Here is an 18,623-nt window from a genome sequence, read left to right as displayed (position 1 = left end):
TCGGAGGAGACACAGCTGTGTCAGGGTAGACAGTACAGAATCTTCAAGTCGGTTTTGGTTTCTGTTAACTGAACCAGGCTGGCAGAGGCTCAGTTGTGGCTATCACTGGGGCTCTCTGCCTCCATCTCCATGTCTTAGGGTTTTCTGGAGCCTCAACTAACATGAAGTCTTTTCCGGCTATGGGTCTGCCTTGGCCATCCTGGGATTTGATGATACATTCCTTTACAGGCTGCTGCATTTGGCTTGTAGCTTGGTAAAGTACTAGCCTTCAGACAGAGAGCCTTCTGTGGTTTCCAGAACATGGAACCATGTGAGGGATTCTGGGATTCCAAGGCCTGGGACTTCCAGCATATTCTGGTTCACAGAATCTTTGATTCTCTTTCTCTATGTGGCCACCTCTGTCCCAACATACACATACTACACCACATACACATGACTTAATACACATACTGTACACATGTACTCACCATACTTCACTACATCCTCACCATAAAATATACCACATACATGCTACTATATACACACCACACAATACATACTCTATACCACACAATAACATAATCACCACATACATATATCATACATGCGTATTATATACACATCACACACATAATATATACCACAATGCTTATCAAAAATATCATATCACACATATTTACTCACATATGCCTACCATACAGGCTGCATACTTGCATATACAGATCCCATGTATGTATATTATATACTTCATGATAACACTACAATACCATGCATGTGTAAAGCACAATAACCAGACTTATGCCACACACATACACAGAATATGCCCACACCATACCCACATGTGTGCCCAGCATACACACTACAGTGGTAATGTCTTCGTTAGACTCAGGACTTTACAGGAGATAGGAAGAGCCATGCCCTTCTGGAACTCCTGTGTCCTCACCTCCAGGTCATGGACAGTTAGATAGACAAGCAAAGGGCTTGGCTGCTTTGTGAACCAGCCACTCGCGATGTTCAGATGTGTGCCCTTGAGCAGGCCTGCTAAGACGGTATCAGCACCCAGCCTAGTCATGAGACTCCTTCCTTGTCCCATTGTTGCCAAATGTTTCTACACACGCTCTTCCAGGAGAGTAGACACTCCTCAGGCAACACATTGTTTGAGACACTGCGAATCTTGTTCATCGCTTACTGTATTTGCTCACAGACCCAGGGCAGCCTCCAGTTTGCCCCAGGTGAATGGATGAACAAATTTGAGGCACTTTGCTATTGTATAAACACATCCTCCCATTCCATTGTCCCAACAGTCCCACATCCAGTGTATGGGTCCCCTCATTGGCAGACTGTCTGATATAGACACCATCTGTCCATATGCGTATGCTGGATTGTCATGTATGTGCCTGAGTAGTGGTCTTGTTATGGAGCACAGGCTGGCCTTGAGTTCCCGTTCCTCTTGCCTTTGTCTCTCGGAGACTGGGATTCGAGGGCTCACTGCCTCACTTGGCTCTGCCCTTTAAAATGCAATTTCATACCTATTCTCCCCAGAGTAATAGAATATTATGCTCCATCTAGAATTTATGGGCTTGCCACTAGACTTTAAAGTACATGAACAATATAGCGACTTTCTCTCCTGTAAAACCACTTTAAATCATACGTGTGAAACTGTCACCTTTTCCTTCTAAAGAACCTGTGTGTGTGGCTTTCGGTTTGTGCATCTTGTGGGTGATGGTAGCATCAGTAACCTCTGTTAGAACCATGGAAGCTGAGAGAATAGGATGTTGTGGGTGATGCTAGCATCAGCAGCCTCACGGTAGAGCCACACACAGAGGCTGAGGGAATAAGATTTGGGAGACAGGAAATCTCATGGCCTACCAGAATGGGTGTTTTCTTACTGTACAAATCTCCAAGTCTTGGTTTGTTAATTCTTTGAGTAGTCTCTGGTTGTTACTCTAGAGGACAGCAGAGAAGGACATTTGAATCTTGGTTCTATCATTATATTAAATTGCAGTGTAATCTTGTCTCCTGTCACTTAACTGTTTATTTTTGTGTTTTAAGTCTATATTCTTTAGCAATGTATTTAGATAATATATACCCCACTTCTCCTCTCCAACTCCCCCAACTTTATCTTCATTTCTTTCTTCTCCTTCTCCTGCTTCATAATCCACGATTATGTGGATTATGCGATCAGTGCTGACCATAAATGGGAGCCAGGCCATTCATTGGCGCATGGGCAATCTACCATGGCCCCACGGCTGAAGAAAACTGACCTTCCCTCCATCAGCATCCATCCCCTGACAAACCTTCTTAGTTAGGGGTAGAGTCTCACACACCTTGCCTACCCACACTGGCATATTGACGGGCTCTATCTTGTGCAGGGCTGCATAGGAAATCACAGATACCATGATTCATGAGTATATCAGCCTTCTCATGTCTAGAAGACACCTCTTTGCAGCCATCCTCCCCGACCTCTGGCTCTTACTGTCTTTCTGTGATGTTCCTTAGCTCTCTAAACCTCTGTTTCCCCATCTGTGAAAAGTGTATAGTAATGAGATGACCTCACAGTGTGGTCACACTAAGTCGCAGGCAGTAGGTAAGGACGACATCATTCCCGCCACTGTAACTTATGACTAGAGCATCATCAGACTGTCTTGGGCCTTGCATGCTTACTCTAGTGGCTTTCAAAGAAAACATGGTTTCTGAAGACTCTTCAGGCTATCTGGGAAGCTTTAGCTTTTCTGTTCTGTTTGGTGATGACAGTCATAGATACTTTGGAAAGCATTTGGTCAAAGGCACCATAGAATGGCTGGTGATTTTCAAAGGACTGACACACGATAGCTCTTATTTGATTTTCAAGATGATACTATGTAACAGTCCTAGGTAGATGACACTTTGTATCAGTCCTGGGTAGTTTGATATTAGCATTGGGAAGTGAGTGCTGTCTGCTGTCAGTAGGTAGCGTGTCTGTATTTCGACCCTAGTCCTCTGGATTCTGGTTCTGTTGTATCTACTAGGTTGTGGTCTTAACTACATTTTAGTCTTTTTCTACTTTTTTTATGACTCTGCAATAAACACATATAAACAGTTTCACACTTTTCATATGCTTTCTGGAGTTCAGATTCCTACGAGGTTGTTGGCGAAATCCTTAGATATTCTCCGGACCCAGCCTGAGATTTCCTTGTGTCTGTTTTTGTTGTTCTCTGAAAGTGATTCAAGGTTGAAACCCAAAATTCAAAGCTTAGGAGTCTGGGGAGATGGTTCAACAGTTAAGAATGTATCCTCCTCTTGCACAGGACCTAAGTATGGTTCCCAGCGCCCGTGTGGGTAGCTCACAACTGCCTGTAACTCCAGCTTCTGGGGCTCTAACGCCTCTGGCGTCTCTGGGCACCTACACTCACTCACAGACACATACCCCTCCCCACACATATAGATAGTTAGAATTAAAATAAGTCTTAAAAGAAGAAATTCAGGGGTTGTAGACTCAGAGAGCAGCTCTGGATCAGGCATGGCAACCTGCTGGACTGCCAACCCTCTTGGTGCTTCCCTTCCTTACCACTCACCTGTATTCATTACTTATCTGTGGCTATCAGAGGACACAGCACTCAAGGCAACTTTTGTAAGAGTTTATCTGGGCTTATGGTTCCAGAGGAATAAGTGTCCATCACAGCAGGGAGGCACAGCAGCAAACAGAAGCCATGCCAGCAGGAATAGGAAGCCGAGAGCTCACATCTCCAAATGCAAGTCAAATCAGAGAGGGCAAACGGCAAGTAGAAGGAGGCTTTTAACCCCAAAGCCCACCACCAGCAAGGCCATACCTCCTAAGCCTCCCCAGGCAGTGCCACCAACTAGGAAACAAGAGTGCAAATGCCTGAGACCCTGGGCGACGTTTTTCACACCACCGCATGTCCCCACTTAGCTCCCGGGAAGTTTAGCTCAGCACAGTCTCACAGTAGATGCTAATGGCTAATGGTGGCTTGGGATTCTTCAAGTTTTACCCCACAGCTCCTGTTTTAACTTCTTCACTGTTGTCCTTTCCAGCCACATCCATGGGACACGGATCAAGAAAATGAACACTTCCAGAGCCTGTTTGAAGAGTTTGCAGGCAAGGTGTGTGGAGGGCAGGTGCCTCGTGCGCTGGGCAGGAGCAGGCTCGGGCCACGCTTGTCTGCACTCCCCGTGGCTGCTGGAGCACAGATGGCCGAGCTGCAGACTCTGGGGTTCCAGCCTGGGCCTATCATGTGTCACCTCGCCCTGTCTGAAGCTGGCAGGCTTTTCCTGTGTTTTGGGAGAGACAGAGTGACTATTGTCCAGAGGCCACTTTTCTTCCTGCTTTGACTGACTTGAGAAAATAGAAAACCCCAATCTCTGGGTCTCGCCAAAAGCCTTTCAGTTTGTAAATTGGTCCTGTCAGATTGGGCCTCTGACTAGAAAGCCAGGGCAGCATGACCTCTTTAAATCGATAGCCTTCGGAGATGGAATTGCCCAGCCTCAGCAGGAGGCTACTCAGTTAACCTGCCCTGGGAATGGAGACATAGCTCTGCCCACTGGAGACCAGTGCTGCTGTGGGATCTAAGCCTGTCTCGGGTGTGTGTATGATTATGATTGTGATTAGGATATACACGGCTGTCCTCCCTCTCCAGTTCCTTCTCCCCCTGTCCTGCTGCCCACGGTCCATTTTGGTCCCAGTCATTTAGCAGTCATAAGTGTGAGCTCACCCAAGACCAAGTGGCCTCATAGAAGTTGGGGATCCTGGATGGGTCATAAGGTGCTAAAGAGACCCCAAGAAGGGAAAACCCATACTTCCTACCTCACTTTTGCCACTGAGGCTCAAAGAAACTTTCCAGACTTAAGTAAAATGGAAGCCTGGTTCAGTGGTCTGTCATCCCAGGAATGTGGGAGTTTGAGGCTGGAAGCCCACAGGAGCTAGGAGTTTGGGGACAGCCTGGAATATATGGTGAATCCCCTGTTGGGTGTGGGAGTGGGGGATGAGGGAGGAATGGGAAAACACAAGATATACCAGACACCCTTGCAATAAAGCAAAGCAACCCTGCAAGCAGCCGCTCTGTGTGGCCACTGCCGGGCACTCCCATGGAATACATGGCTTAGCTTTAAGCTGATGCTCAGCCCAGCATTTTTCCAGCAGAGGCTCGTTCCCTCAGCTGCCAAGGGCCCATGTTTTATCTAACACATCTAAAACACCAGAGGAAAAACATTGTTGTTTGTAGATTTCTCTCCAAACTTATCTCCTCTCTCTCTCTCTCTCTCTCTCTCTCTCTCTCTCTCTCTCTCTCTCTCTCATTGAGGGGCAATAGAGAGGAGACACAGGTCACCATGCCCTCCTCTGTTAGTAAAATGACAGAGGGTTAAGGTAGTCCAAGGTCACAAGGTCTCATGAAGGTCACAGCCAAGGTCCAGAGTGGTCTCTGAGAGTCCCATTTCATTCCTGGTTGAGGAATGAACTTATCTACTGAGAGGTTTTTCAGAGGGGTCCTGGGTGTCAGTCTAGAACTGAGCACCCTACACCTCAGGGAGACTTTGTTCACTTTTGGTCTCAGATCTCCAATGTTAGGTCCTGGCTGGGGAGCACAGGAGGACCAGAGCGATTGTCTAGATTGGAACCCAGCTCACAGTCCACTGCTTCTGCTGCGCCCCTTGTCCCTCGCCCTGCCTGAGGTCTATCTGGGTGTTGAGACATGCGTCTTCTCTCTGGCTCAGTTTTCACACCAAATATACACGGACTGTTTCATTCCCTGAATCCGAATTCCAGCCTGAAAAGTGTTCCTATATGAAATAACAGCCCCCACATGTGTGGAAAATCTGGCACTTGGTGCTTGTGAGCCCCAAGCTGTTACGGTACACGGATACAAGACATTGTATATGTATGTGTGCATGTGTGCGTGCGCACACATGTGTGCAGTGATTAGCAGTTTCTATAGCCACGGCTCTTTAACTGTAGCATGGATACGGTTTTGTTAAAAGTTTAATGAAGCCACACATTGGGCGTGAGGTACATCAGCGCTAGTTCCCAGGGTCACTACTCGTCACCCTCTGCTTTCTGACTAAGCAAGTCCCATGAAACACAGCGAGAGGCTGGGTTAGCAGCCTTCTGTGGAGCTGGGTGCCAAGCTTGTACCACAGACATCTCTCTGTTTTCCCTAGGAACCCTTCTGTGCTCTTCCAGGTTGTTGGACACTGGAGGAGATGGGGAGGTTGAGTTTCTAAATAACACATGCTTTGAAAATAATCAAAGGGCAGGTGGACGTAGAGTCTGCCTGTGGAGGGAGCCCTCGACATTAATTGGATACCATGAAATAGCTTGTTGGGTTTGACATAATTCACATTTGGGCTCTTTCTAGGATTCTGAGATCAGCGCTAATCAGCTCAAGAGGGTCCTGAATGGAGTGCTTTCTACACGTGAGTTCTCCCTGGGGGCCTGCCAGATAGTCCGTGGGCATCCAAGAGAAGTGACAGGTGGGGCTAAGAGAAGGGGCAGGCAGAGATTAGCCAGAAGTACCCCAGGTAGGGGAGGGGTCCAGTCTGCCTCTGACCTTAGAGATCCCGATTCTGTCTGCTGAGGCGGTATCTGGCCTGTAGGAGAGGCTGAGGAGGAGATGGCATTGGAAGAGCTGAGACTCACACTTTTAAGTACCCAGACCTGGCAGGACCAAGAATCTTGACATCAAATGCAATTGTTTGTAAGTCCTGAGAGCAAGGAAGCCGGGCTATGTTTGATTTATGTGACACTTTTCTACAAATGTAATGTTGCCTGAAGATCTTTTATGGTGCTTCTTTGGGGAAATAGGTGGGAGGGGCGATTCTGACCGTTCCTGTCTATACTAAGTTGCCTAAAGCTTCAGACTTCTGTTAACCTTGGGGACTGCCCAAGTGTCCACCCGCTCCCCACGGAGGGCAGTGCATCCTCTTTCAAACCTCAGTGCCATTGAAGCCAGCACAGAGCCAGCCACTTTCTGCTCTGGTCCCGGTTAAGCCTTCGTCTGCTTGGGTGATGGGCTCCCACTCTAGCTCAGAGACAGACAGAGACCTAAGCAGTGTCCTGGGGCTCAGAGCTCTGCCCTAGTTTAGGCTAGCCCTTCAGTTCTCTGCTCTGCTCTTGCTCCTTCTACGGCTTAGAGCAGAGAGGAGGAGGGGCTCCAAGGTCTTTAGCACCCAGGTGAAGGCAGAGGGCAGGGATGCCTGGAGATCCAGGAGACTCCAGTGACTTACCAGCAACAGCTTCATTGAGCCACTGTGTGTTATGACTATGGAGTCAGGTGGCCTATGTTTAAAACCCAGCTCTGTTCCCTACACAGGTCAGTGACTTTGAGCAAACTGTAGAAGATCCTGGGTTTTGTGATCCTTGTTTATAAAACCAGGATGATGATAACATCTGCCAAGCAGGTTTATTCTCAAGAGTAGATCAGATAGTGACAGGGAGAGCCAAGGAGGGGCTGGGGTGGGGATGGAGAGTAGGTGGGCTTACACCAGTATCCTGGTAACAAAGAAGGGCTGTTCTAGTAAGAACGCACCATGTTTTGCTTCCCGTACCACGATGCTCAACCAGTTCTTGGTTGCAAGTAGCATCAATATCACCAATTGCGTTTCCATTTGATGGCAGGCGAAACTAAACCTTACAAACATAAATCTGTGAGCAGCAAGGCTGAGGTTCAGATGTTCAAACACAAGGCCAGTGCTGGTCAACACTATATACCTGACTACCAGGAGGCTGGTGATATCTGTCCTGAGCCTCCCATGATGCTCTAACCGTCTCCATTGAAACTGTACTTTCTTTGGTAGTCTCCTACTGTCTAGATCATTTATCTCCCCTGTCTTCAAACAACCCTGACTCCCACCTTCTTTTCTCTTTAAATATTTAGGAACAGACATGAAATTTGATGGATTCAACATCAACACTTGCAGAGAAATGATCAGCCTGCTGGATGTATCCTTTAAATGTCACATCTTTTTTTTCTGTTTTAAAAGCGCTTCTACCTTTTTCCCAGTAAGGAGGGAGGGAAGGGGAGAAGCTGCGAAAAGAAGCATACTTGCTTACCATATGCCAAGAGTTGTGTTTGAATTTTAAAGAAAAATGCATCGTTTTGTAAATTGTCTTGACCGTACTTGAGGCTATCTCCCAATTATTCATAAAAAACCAAGATATTCCATAGTTGAGTACCTCAAGTTATGGAACTTAGAGACAGCACGTGGTTTTCGCCTCCTCCTTCCTCCACACTGTGTTGAGCACAGTGCACCCACCTGCTGGAATTTATGGAATGGCTCACCCCATTATTGTATGAGCTTTGCTTTGGACTCTCAACATGGCCTTTGGGTATCCACTACCAATAGTTTAGGATTATGATACAAGATAAAACCTATTTGTTCTCTCTGATCTCATCTCCTATTGAAGAATGGTCTTTTCGGGGTTTGCCAGAAAACTATTGCACAAGACGTTAAACTGTGTGGCTGATAAATAACAGACATGGCATATCTTACAGTTTGAGGTGCTGGGAAACCTAGGATCAAGACATGTCAGACGCATCTGGTGAGGGCTTGTCTCCCGGTTCCTGGCTGTAGCATCACAAGGCAGAAGGGGATTTCTCTGGCATTACCTTTATAACAGCACAGTTGCATTCATGAAGGGTGCCCCTCAGTGACCCAATTACTTTCCAGAGGCTCCATTTCTTGATATCTTCATACTGGGATTAGATTTCGAGACATGGATTGGGGGGACCTAAACACTCAATCTATTATAAGTGGGTAGGAGTTTTCATGATGAATAGAGAAAATATTATATGTGTCAAGGAAATTCTATAGGAAGGTACAGGATACTAATGGCTCAACAGCATTTCCTTAAGATTTGCCTGGGACAGGTTCAGCTGGCCATTCTCCACTTACTGGTAGTATAGATGAATCCTTTAGCCTCAGTTCTTAGGGCCTCATTCATGGTGAAACCTGGTAACTTACTCCATGAGCCTTTCACCAGTGCCAGAGACGACAGGAAGAGTGACTTTACTTCACATATGACAGCGTTTGTGTAAAGTTGTGGTAGCAGAGTGTGTGCCAATCTCTGTTCAAGTCATTATTGATAGATGGGTGGCGCTGTCTAGTGGCCTCAGAGCTCCAAGCGGCCACTAGCCGAATAGTGCTGGAGCCCTTCTGACCTTGCGTCCTTCCATGGAAGTGGGATTAGTAGTTCAACCTGTGATTAATAGTTCAAGTCCGATTGACTTTGCCAAGGGTTGGGTCTCAGGTTCAGAATCATTCTTATCAAAGCTTTCTGGTGATTTCAATTCAGATTCAGATTTGGTTGTAGTTACGCACCCATCATTTCCAGTGGCACCGTATCTCTTAGGGCCACTGACTTGGAGATTCTGTCTTCTTTTGGAGTCTTTGCTCCAGTATGGGGTGGCGTTTAAATCTCCATGTGTGGTGAAAATGCCTGTGCAGATTTGGAAAGATGACAAGCCTATTAAGATGTAGTTAATATGTAAGACTATGTTTAGTTGGGATGGACACGTCATTCTGTGGCTTTTGTCAGATGTGGAGTTGTGCAACCATCACCAGCTGGTTTAGAACGCTTTCCCACACCCCCGTAAATCCTACACTCACGTTAGCAGCCATTCTTTGTTCTCCATCACAGATCACAGCTACTACTACATTGTCTACCTCTGCAATCTTCACATTGTGGACATTTGTCTCCATGGAATCCTACGACAGATGGTGCTCCCATTAGCATGGTATTTCATGTACTAGAATGTAATCGGAGACTGCTCGTTCATTTCCCGGCTGTTCAGACCCGAACAACCACACAGAAACTATAATAATTACAACACGGTTTGGCCATTGGTTCATGCATATTAATAGCTAGCTCTTATATCTTAAATTAACCCATTTCTATTATTCTGTATATTGCCAGGTAAGGTTCCAGTGGGCATCTTTCTCCTTCTGCAGCTACATGGCATCTCCTTGACTCTGCCTACTCTCTCTCTCTATCTCTTCCAGTGTGGCTATATGCTGCCATCGTATAGGCCAAAGCAGCTTTATTCATTAACCAATAGGAGCAACACATATACAGAAGACCATACCACATCACTAGAATACACATCAGCATTCCCTCACCCATGAAAACTTGAAAATGCCATTGCTTAAATCTTAGTCTTGGAGACCCTGACTCAATAGGTCTATCTAGACTTTGGAACAAGCAAAGGTTCAAGTTATGTCTTCATTACTTATCAGGTATATACATTCAGAGACATTACTAAATGCTTGGACTGTTGGGATCTTTTTCTGGAGAAGAATGGAATAAGGATGTCTAGTTTATGCAGCCATTGTGGGGGTGGTAGGTGATGCAAGCATGGAAAGTGCCAAGACTCGGGGTGCTGTTTCCCTGAGCCCAGGACCCTGCCAAGAACGGTTGTTTGTGTTGTAGGAAGGCTGTGAGCTGTGGTCCAGCCAGCATCCAGTGCTCTGTGGGGATTGGCTGTTTGTGTTGTAGGAAGGCTGTGAGCTGTGGTCCAGCCAGCATCCATCACTAATCAGAGACACAGTCCAGACTGGATGCTCTGACAGGGTGGCGATGTGAGTCAACCTTCCACAGCTTTAATGGAATACCTGAGAGGATGGGCTTGTAACAGCAAAGGTTTATTTGGGTTCACAATTTTGGCTGTTTTGACCTACGATGAGGCAGCAGAGGATAGTGGAGATGAGAAGAACCGTGTACCTCATGGCATCTAGGAGATAAAAGAGAGGGAGGAAGAGGCAGGACCCATCATCCCCTGCAGGGGCATGCCTCCAATGACCTGTGTTGTTCTACGAGACCTAATTCCTCAAAGCTCCCCCAAAACATTCCAAGAGTGCCATGCTGGGCACTGAGCATTTATCAGGTGGACCTTTGGTGGTCATTCCAGATCTAGACTGGAGCAGAGAACTTTGCACAGTTGGGCACAAACTGGACTCTCATTTAGCTGTCTAACATACATGGAGAGGATTGATGGCCTGTTCTGCAAGACAGCGCTGTTTATTGATTTGGTGAGATTGGTGAGAAAAGAGACTGAAATTTATGAGGGTAAGGACAATTTAAAACCAAGCCCCCATGTCTAGTCCTGCAGTCATAAGGTATTCTTGGAAGAAAGATAAGTCGGATATGGAAAATTCCACACAGCCTCCCCAGCATGCATGCCTCTTTTGGTTTTGTTATGGCATCTGAGAAGACCCTGTGGTTGCAACACCTGGTAATTTTTTTTGACATTCTCACAATATTAACATGATTTTAATGAGAAGTTGCACTAATCACAGAAATTTTAGTCTGGAAGTGAGTGTATAAACCACATAGCTCCACTGGCTGACCCCGGGATAATGAGGGTGTGGTGTTAGTCAGAGTTGTCATTGGGAGCTTTCAGGCTGCTGCTTGGTTCTTCATTTCTACATCTGTGCCTGGCCTCTGGAGTGAATAACTGACCTTCTAATTTTAATTCCCACCATCACCCCACTGTGTGGCTGGCTTCAGACATGGAAGGAAGTCAACTAAGACTTCAAGGCGCTCACTTAGCTCATAAGAGGAAGAAACTCCCTGATTATTCATGTTTGTTCATGTTGGCCTTTAACAAGCTTAGAGTAACGGGACTGGAACCCTGGGACCCGAGGAGCTCAAGACACTCTGGCTGAAGATTCGCAAGTATCTGGTAACTAGCGCCTTTCTCTTTCTCTCTTGGGAGAGAAGGGCATCTTTCTGGACCATGATCCTTTTCCCCACTTCTGATCCTCTATAATACTTGTTCCTGGAATGCTCTAGAGCCTAGTCTGTCCAGACTCTGGTCAAAACCACCAGAACCTGGGCACATTGTTTGGAAGGGAGCCAGGAGGCAATCGCAGTGAGATATTTTGACGTCCACCTCTCTAACGATAGCCCCCTTCAGAGGACAAAGTGCTACACTGACCTTTAGCCCTGTTTCTCCTGCTCGGGAGCTTCTCTGAAGATGTCAGTGTAATCTCTTTAGAGCACGTTCCAAGAGAGGAGCCGAGAGGGAGGAAAGTGTTGTCTGGGGCTGTGCTATTCTCCATGCGTGATTTCTCTCTGGCTTCAGGAGATCTACCAGGAAATGGATCACAACCATGTAGGGACCATTAATGCCCATGAGATGAGGACAGCCCTCAAGAAAGCAGGTGAGGACCCGTCCTGTAGAAGAGGCCTTCTGACCCAGGTGTGCCCAGAGTGTGTGTTCTCATGACAGTGGCTAAGAGTCATTCCTGAGAGCTTTCTTACACTGGATGCCAGCGTAAAAGCAAAGCCTTGTTGGGATCCATCCTGTCCAGGAAGGAGAGGAGACCGCGGTGCATTCTTCCTATTACTGAGTCAGGCAGTGACAGTGGCGACAAGGTGTGGGACTCCGCAGGGGTCCATAGACACAAAGTCCCTTCCCCTTTCTACCTGTCCCTTCCTGTGGTTGTGTAGCCATGGGTGTCCTCGGGCTGAACTGCTGTTGGACCAGGGAGGGAGCTGGTGAGACATCCCTAAGAGTAGAGAGACTTGCTGGCAGGGCATCTCCCGGGCCTCCCCGGGGGAGGCAGAGTAGTCCTGATTTACAGATTTACACTGACTCTTGGAGGCCCCTGTGATGCCAGCACCTTGAAGCTTATCAGGACAACGCTAAAACCTTTGCGTCGCCCATAACACAGTCCCTCTTCGCCATCAGGTTTCACTCTCAGCAACCAGGTGCAGCAAACTATTGCCCTGAGGTATGCTTGCAGCAAGCTTGGTGTGGACTTCGACGGCTTTGTGGCTTGCATGATCCGCTTGGAGACCCTGTTCAGTAAGCCTCAGTTTTCTTTAGCCTTGCTTCTTTTCCTCAGAGACACAGAGCGCTGCAAGGGCCAAGCTAGGAGGCGAGAGATCTGACAGTGCCTTTGGAACCGGGGGACTAAGGAAGTATAGTTGGGATTTTTATAACTGTGATCTCAGGAGGGAGAAGAAATAAACACTTTAGGGCTGCAGATGTCCTGGACTTGTCATACCTAAGGGCCAAGTTTGCTTTAGTGTTTATTCACCTGTATGCCACCATGAGTGGTGCGGGAGAATTATCTGTATTCTGTCAATCATGTATTTTAATAAAACGCTGATTGGCCAGGCAGGCAGTATAGGCGGGTCAACCAGACAGGAAGTAGAGGCGGGGCAAAGAGAATAGAATAAGGTTATGGAGGAGGAAGGTCCCTCCGGCACTCCTGCGCAGATCACTGAAGAAGCAACATGTAAGCTGCCCCCGCTGGAAAAGGTACTGAGCCATTATGGCTAACATAGATGAGAATAATGGGTTAATATAAGTTATAAGAGTTAACAAGAAGCCTGACCTAATGAGTCAATCAGTTTATAATCCTATGGAGTCCTGTGTGTAATTTCTCTTTGGGATTTGCCGGCTGTTGGGGTACCGGGCGGGACGGAAATCCCAACAAGCCGGCCCCTCATGTTACACATGAGGGTCATTTGAGAGACTGTGCCACCTTCCAGGAAGAGGGTGGGCTCCCTCTAGAAGGCAGTAGCTGTATTCTTCCCTTGGGTTTTGGGATGCTGTTATCATTTAATAGGTATGATATCTTTTTAAGGGAGGGGGCCTTCCTTCCGTTGGGAGAGTGCAAGGTGAGAAACCTTAGGGGCAAAATCAGCTGGGCAGAGATAGAGCTGAGGGCCTGGACTTTCCACAACCCACTCACCAGAGAAATGCCAGTTTCTTGGCTGAGCTTCTGAAAGTGAAGACTCAGAGGAACCGTCTCCACTGACAACTTGGTCCATCCACTCAGTCTGGGAGACACCTGTAGTCATGAAAACTCATCCTGACTGCTGGTCCCTGGGGTTGTTGAGATCTGGAGGACAGGGGTGGGGGTGGGGGGGAAAAGAAAGCTGCGGTCTGGCGTGGACTGACCAGAGACAGCTCTCTGATGTTCCAAAACTCAGAAACAGACCTGACTGACTTCCTTCCTTGTCTGGTGTTTCAGAACTGTTCAGGCTTTTGGACAAGGACCAGAATGGCATCGTTCAGCTCTCCCTGGCTGAGGTAAGTGACTCAAGGCTTGAAGAACTTCTGGTAGACAAAACTTTGAAATCCCTGGACAGACTAGGTGATAGGCTGTGTTTATTCCAACCAACCATCTTATTTCCATGGAAACCCCCGCATGGTCTGCAGCGGGTGTGAGAAGGAATGGGACAGTCTCTTAAATCTGTTAAGCATTCTCATTAATTAATATAATTTAATCAAGTGCCTCCCTCTTGCCTCTTTTATCCCTTTCTTTATCTTAAAGATAAAGTAATAGCTGGCTGTATGGAAGGCCATTTCAGAGAGGCAGACCGTTGTTAACGTGGACACACTTGTATGTGCGTGTGTGTCTGGTGGGGGAGCAGACATAATTTAAGATGCCTGACTCCTGAGACTTCTGAGTTGACATGCAGGAGGCACTGGAAGCCAACACTGGAACTGCAGATACAAGTTAAACAAGTGTTCCTGCCGTGCACAAGTCACACAGGCATCCGTCACTGTAAGGGGCATACTTTGGACAATGGGGGCTGTCGCTGGTTGCTGCAGAGGGTCAGAGGGAAGGCAGTGTGGACACGGCCCAAGGGTCCCAGTTATGAGGCAGCATTGGCTCTGACCTGCTCCTGGGATGGTGGAGCTAGAAAATTTCTTTGTCATGTTAGAGGGCTGTGTTATTACCACCCCCGCCATCCCCCACTATGTTAGAGGCTTGGGTTATCACTGTCCTGCTGTGTTGTTGAACTGGGCTATTACTGTCCTACCATGTTGGAGGATTGGGTTATTACCATCCTACCATGGTAGAGGGATGGTTTATACCATCTTAATCCAGTTACTTTTTGTTCTTCTTGTGAATGGAAATGATAATAAATATTTCCTATGATTAAGGAAAAGCTTTCTTTGTAACATATCTGTGGATTCCTGTAGATAACTGGAGACTATTGTAGTATATAAAAAGTGTTCCTATAGAATTATACACATGTACATATAGGAACATATATGCACCCACATATAAAAATACAGATATAAATACAGAAATCTATATGCATATAAATATATATGAAGTATAGATGTAAATATAGGAGTATATACATATATGCAACATATAGAGAATAAGAATAAGAACTGTATAAGGATATATATATATATATATATATATATATATATGTTTGTAAAGATATATATGTATATGAACACAATTGTCTTTATGGGCCTTTGGTTCCAGAACCCTCCTAAGATACCTTGATGCATTAGAGTCTTACACACTCTAAATCCTCTCTATACCGTGTTGATGATGGCTAACGGAACGCCAATGCTGGCCAAAGAGGTGTGCACTGCATTGGTTAGGGCATCTATGACAAGGAAAGAAATTTGTTCCTATTCAACACAGATGCAATTCTTTTTCTGACGAGCTTTAACCTGCCCTTGAGTCACGGACATGGAACCTGCCATTATTACTGCAACAAGACCCATTGTACTCATCAATACACCTACTTTTGGAAGCCCCTTTTGGGTGTAGAGCTTTTTTCAAGTCACATTTCTGGAGCATCTGAGTTGGGACCTGGTGGCTGTGTTAAGGGCTTCCTGGGAGTGAGGGTGGCACTGGCTGGAGGATGGACTGTGACAGGTGGTGACACACAGGGCAGGAGGACTTCTGTGGCCAAGGTCCAGATACTTCCTACAGACTATGCACTGATTTTGACTTTTCTTTTGCAGTGGCTGTGCTGTGTGCTGGTCTGACCTGGTGCTTTGGACATCAACAGCTTCCCTGCTTTCTGCTTGTCTTTTTGCAATCTTATGAACACGTACCCTCAAGTGACTTTTTCTGATTGTTGTATTGTCCCAGCTAATCACTGTTTCTGAGACATTGGTCTGTCCTAACAGAGCAGGCTGGGGAGCCCCAGATCTCTCAGCAGCACAGAGCTATGAACTATTTGAGCTGATCCCAGGGCCCAGTGGAAGGAAATCAGCCAATTAAAGTCATGGGCTAGAATGACTTCTGCCTCCCTCTAGAGATGTGCGATGGTGTGGGGCAAGCTGGGCTTTTCATGCACTGGGAAAAGATATGACTCTGAGCTACCAGAAGGCTGAAAAAGGTGGATGCTTTCTTGGAGGAGAGTCTTGCTGGAAGCGGGGCTGCTTCTGCACGTCTTTGGGGAAAGAGGTAGAGGTTTAGCTCTGCCAAGAAAGGCCACAGGCCTTTCTAGAGAAACTGTCTCACTGGGGGTGGGCTTTGAGAGCTTAACTGGGCTTATGGTTCAAGGTGTGAGCCCTCGGCTTCCTGCTCCTGCCCCCGTGCCTTCACTCCATCACTGGGGATGCTCTCTCTCTGGAACCATAAGCCTTCTATAAGGTGACCTGGTCATGGTGTTTTGTCACAGCAGTAGTGACTAGTACAACTGTCTATGTGCTGAGATGTGTTGACTGTGGTCTCAATATTCAGTCCAATTCCAAACATCTTCATAGTCACAGTAGCTCCAACACTGTTCAAAAATTTAACCTATCTTCTGAGGCTTAAGGCAGACTCTTTAGCTGTGAACCTCTACAAACATAAACAGGTTATATACTTTCAATACACAGTGGTACAGAGGGAGGACTGGGAGGCCAGTAAGTAGAGATTAGACCAAAGCCAAACAGGGAAAGCACTAAATTATATAGTTCTGTGTCTGGCATACAGGACAAATAATGACATCATTTGAGCTTCAAGTGGCTGGGGTAGCCCCTTCCCAGCAGCCTGCAGCACACATGGGCTCCTTTTGGGGAACCTCCAATTACTGCCTATAGGTTTTATCAGCATATGTCACCTGCTCTTGGTGTTTCCAGCGCCCTGGTGTCTCCATTGAAACTTGGGTGTCACATTTGCAGCCTACTCAGGGGTCCATGCGGGGAACCCCGGCTCTGCTACACATTTCCCGGCCTTTGACTTTTCTCCAGACTCTCAGAGCCGAGCTCTACAGCATCTGTGTTCTCTGTGCTTGAAAACTCAGCACAACACTGACCTTTGCCACCCATGCAGGATATAGCCAGGATTCCCAAGATGATGGTGGCAGTGGGTTCTGTAAACCTCACAGTCTGGGGAAACATTTCCGGAGTGGCCCTGAGACATTCTTTATAGACGCTCTCATTTCAAATGTGTTTCTATACCCTGTTGCTTCCAATGCTTGGCATCTTTGCCTTGAGGTTTGCTCTTGTGCCAGGGCAAAGAGCTCAGTTTGCCTTTACCAGCAGTCATGCCTTTGCTTGCAGCATTCACGTGGTTCACTGTTTTACCTGTATTCAGACTCCTTTGCTGAAGGTTTGACAAATCCTTCTGCTCTGCTGTGGTGGTCTGAAAGAAAATGGCCCCCAAAGGGAGTAGCGCTATTAAGAGGTGTGGTCTTGATGGAGAAAGTATGTCACCGTGGGAGTGGGCTTTGAGGTCTCTTCTCCGACTTCACTCAGCATGATGGTCAAATTCCTGTTGCCTCTGAGTCAAGATGTAGGGCTCTCAGCTCCAGCACCATGTCTGCCTGCATGCCTCTGTCTTCTCTTCCATGATGATAATGGACCAAACTTCTGAAACTGTAAACAAGTCCCCCACACCCCATTAAATGTTTCTTTATAAGAGTTGCCGTGGTCATGGTGTGTTTCTTTACAGCAATAATAAAAAACCCAAAGGACAGCTACTCTTTATTCTCAGTGGTCCTCTCTGTAAATCTGGTTTTAAAAAGCCAGAGATGACTATGCCACAGCCTGTGTGCTCTGCTGCCTCGAAATTTCCTTTACTAGACAAATGAATACATGCCTTTTGAATCCAACTTTTATTGAAGGCATGAATGAAATCTATCCCTTCTTGTCAGGGTGTAACATGAATGGCCTGAGTCCTGTTCCCAGTGTGGTCTTCATAGCTATCTGAAACACTAGGAGCACAACCCTTACTTAGTGTACTCATTGCCATATTTCTATAGGCATTCTGATCTTCTGCACTTCCACCACAACCTACCATTTAGCAGAATAATACCATCCTAGCTATTCTCCAGCCTGCATTTCTAAATTCTTTCAAATTTCAGCTGTGAAGCAGTTCCAAAGGTCAGAGAACCACACAATCAGGCTTATGGAAGCCATAGCCCTATGATTGCTTTTCTCATAACCACAGCAAGATCCCTGACATGAGCTCCAAGACAAAAGGTTTATTTTGGCTCACAATTCCAGATGTTTCAATCCATCCTGGTGAGGGAGACGTGGAAGAGTTTACAGTGATGGGAACACGTGGCCTGGACTCTGTAGTATGAGGGGCCGGCTTGTTGGGGTATCTGTTCCACCCAGTACCCCACAGCTGGCAAGTCCCAAGGAAAATCACACACAGGACTCCATAAGATTATAAAGCTGATTGGCCCATTAGGTCAGGCTACTTATTAGCTCTTATAACTTATGTTACCCCATCATCCTTATCTACGTTAGCACATGGCTCAGTACCTTTTCCAGCGGGGCAGCTTGCACCTTTCCTCTCCAGTGGTCTGAGCAGAAATGGGAGGAAGCTTCTTGTTTTCCCAGAATACTCCTGTCTCTTTGCTCCACCTCTACTTCCTGTCTGGCTTTCCTGCCTATACTGCCTGCCTGGCCAATCAGCGTTTTATTAAAATATGATTGACAGAA

The 18,623-nt window shown here is 46.6% G+C and overlaps 1 protein-coding gene across 3 annotated transcripts in view; it reads left to right on the top strand.

Moving 5' to 3' along the window:
- Nucleotides 1-17,594, top strand: part of Capn8 (calpain 8) — a 71,464-nt gene extending 53,870 nt beyond the window's left edge. For all 3 annotated transcript variants that reach the window (XM_085687603.2, XM_048439542.3, XM_085687602.2), the window contains 8 exons: nt 4,012-4,080; nt 6,330-6,387; nt 7,848-7,912; nt 11,583-11,651; nt 12,054-12,132; nt 12,663-12,779; nt 13,957-14,015; nt 15,705-17,594. In XM_085687603.2, coding sequence (XP_085543729.2) covers nt 4,012-4,080; nt 6,330-6,387; nt 7,848-7,912; nt 11,583-11,651; nt 12,054-12,132; nt 12,663-12,779; nt 13,957-14,015; nt 15,705-15,728 — 540 coding nt within the window. In that variant the 3' untranslated portion in view covers nt 15,729-17,594. The remainder of the gene's footprint in view (nt 1-4,011; nt 4,081-6,329; nt 6,388-7,847; nt 7,913-11,582; nt 11,652-12,053; nt 12,133-12,662; nt 12,780-13,956; nt 14,016-15,704) is intronic.
- The last annotated feature ends 1,029 nt before the right edge of the window (nt 17,595-18,623 follow it).

Source organism: Myodes glareolus, chromosome 5 (genome assembly GCF_982192425.1).
Source record: "Myodes glareolus chromosome 5, mMyoGla1.1, whole genome shotgun sequence".
Classification (NCBI taxonomy): Eukaryota; Metazoa; Chordata; class Mammalia; order Rodentia; family Cricetidae; genus Myodes; species Myodes glareolus.
The sequence above is the reverse complement of the archived record's forward strand: the minus strand, read 5'-3'. Positions and strand labels throughout refer to the sequence as shown.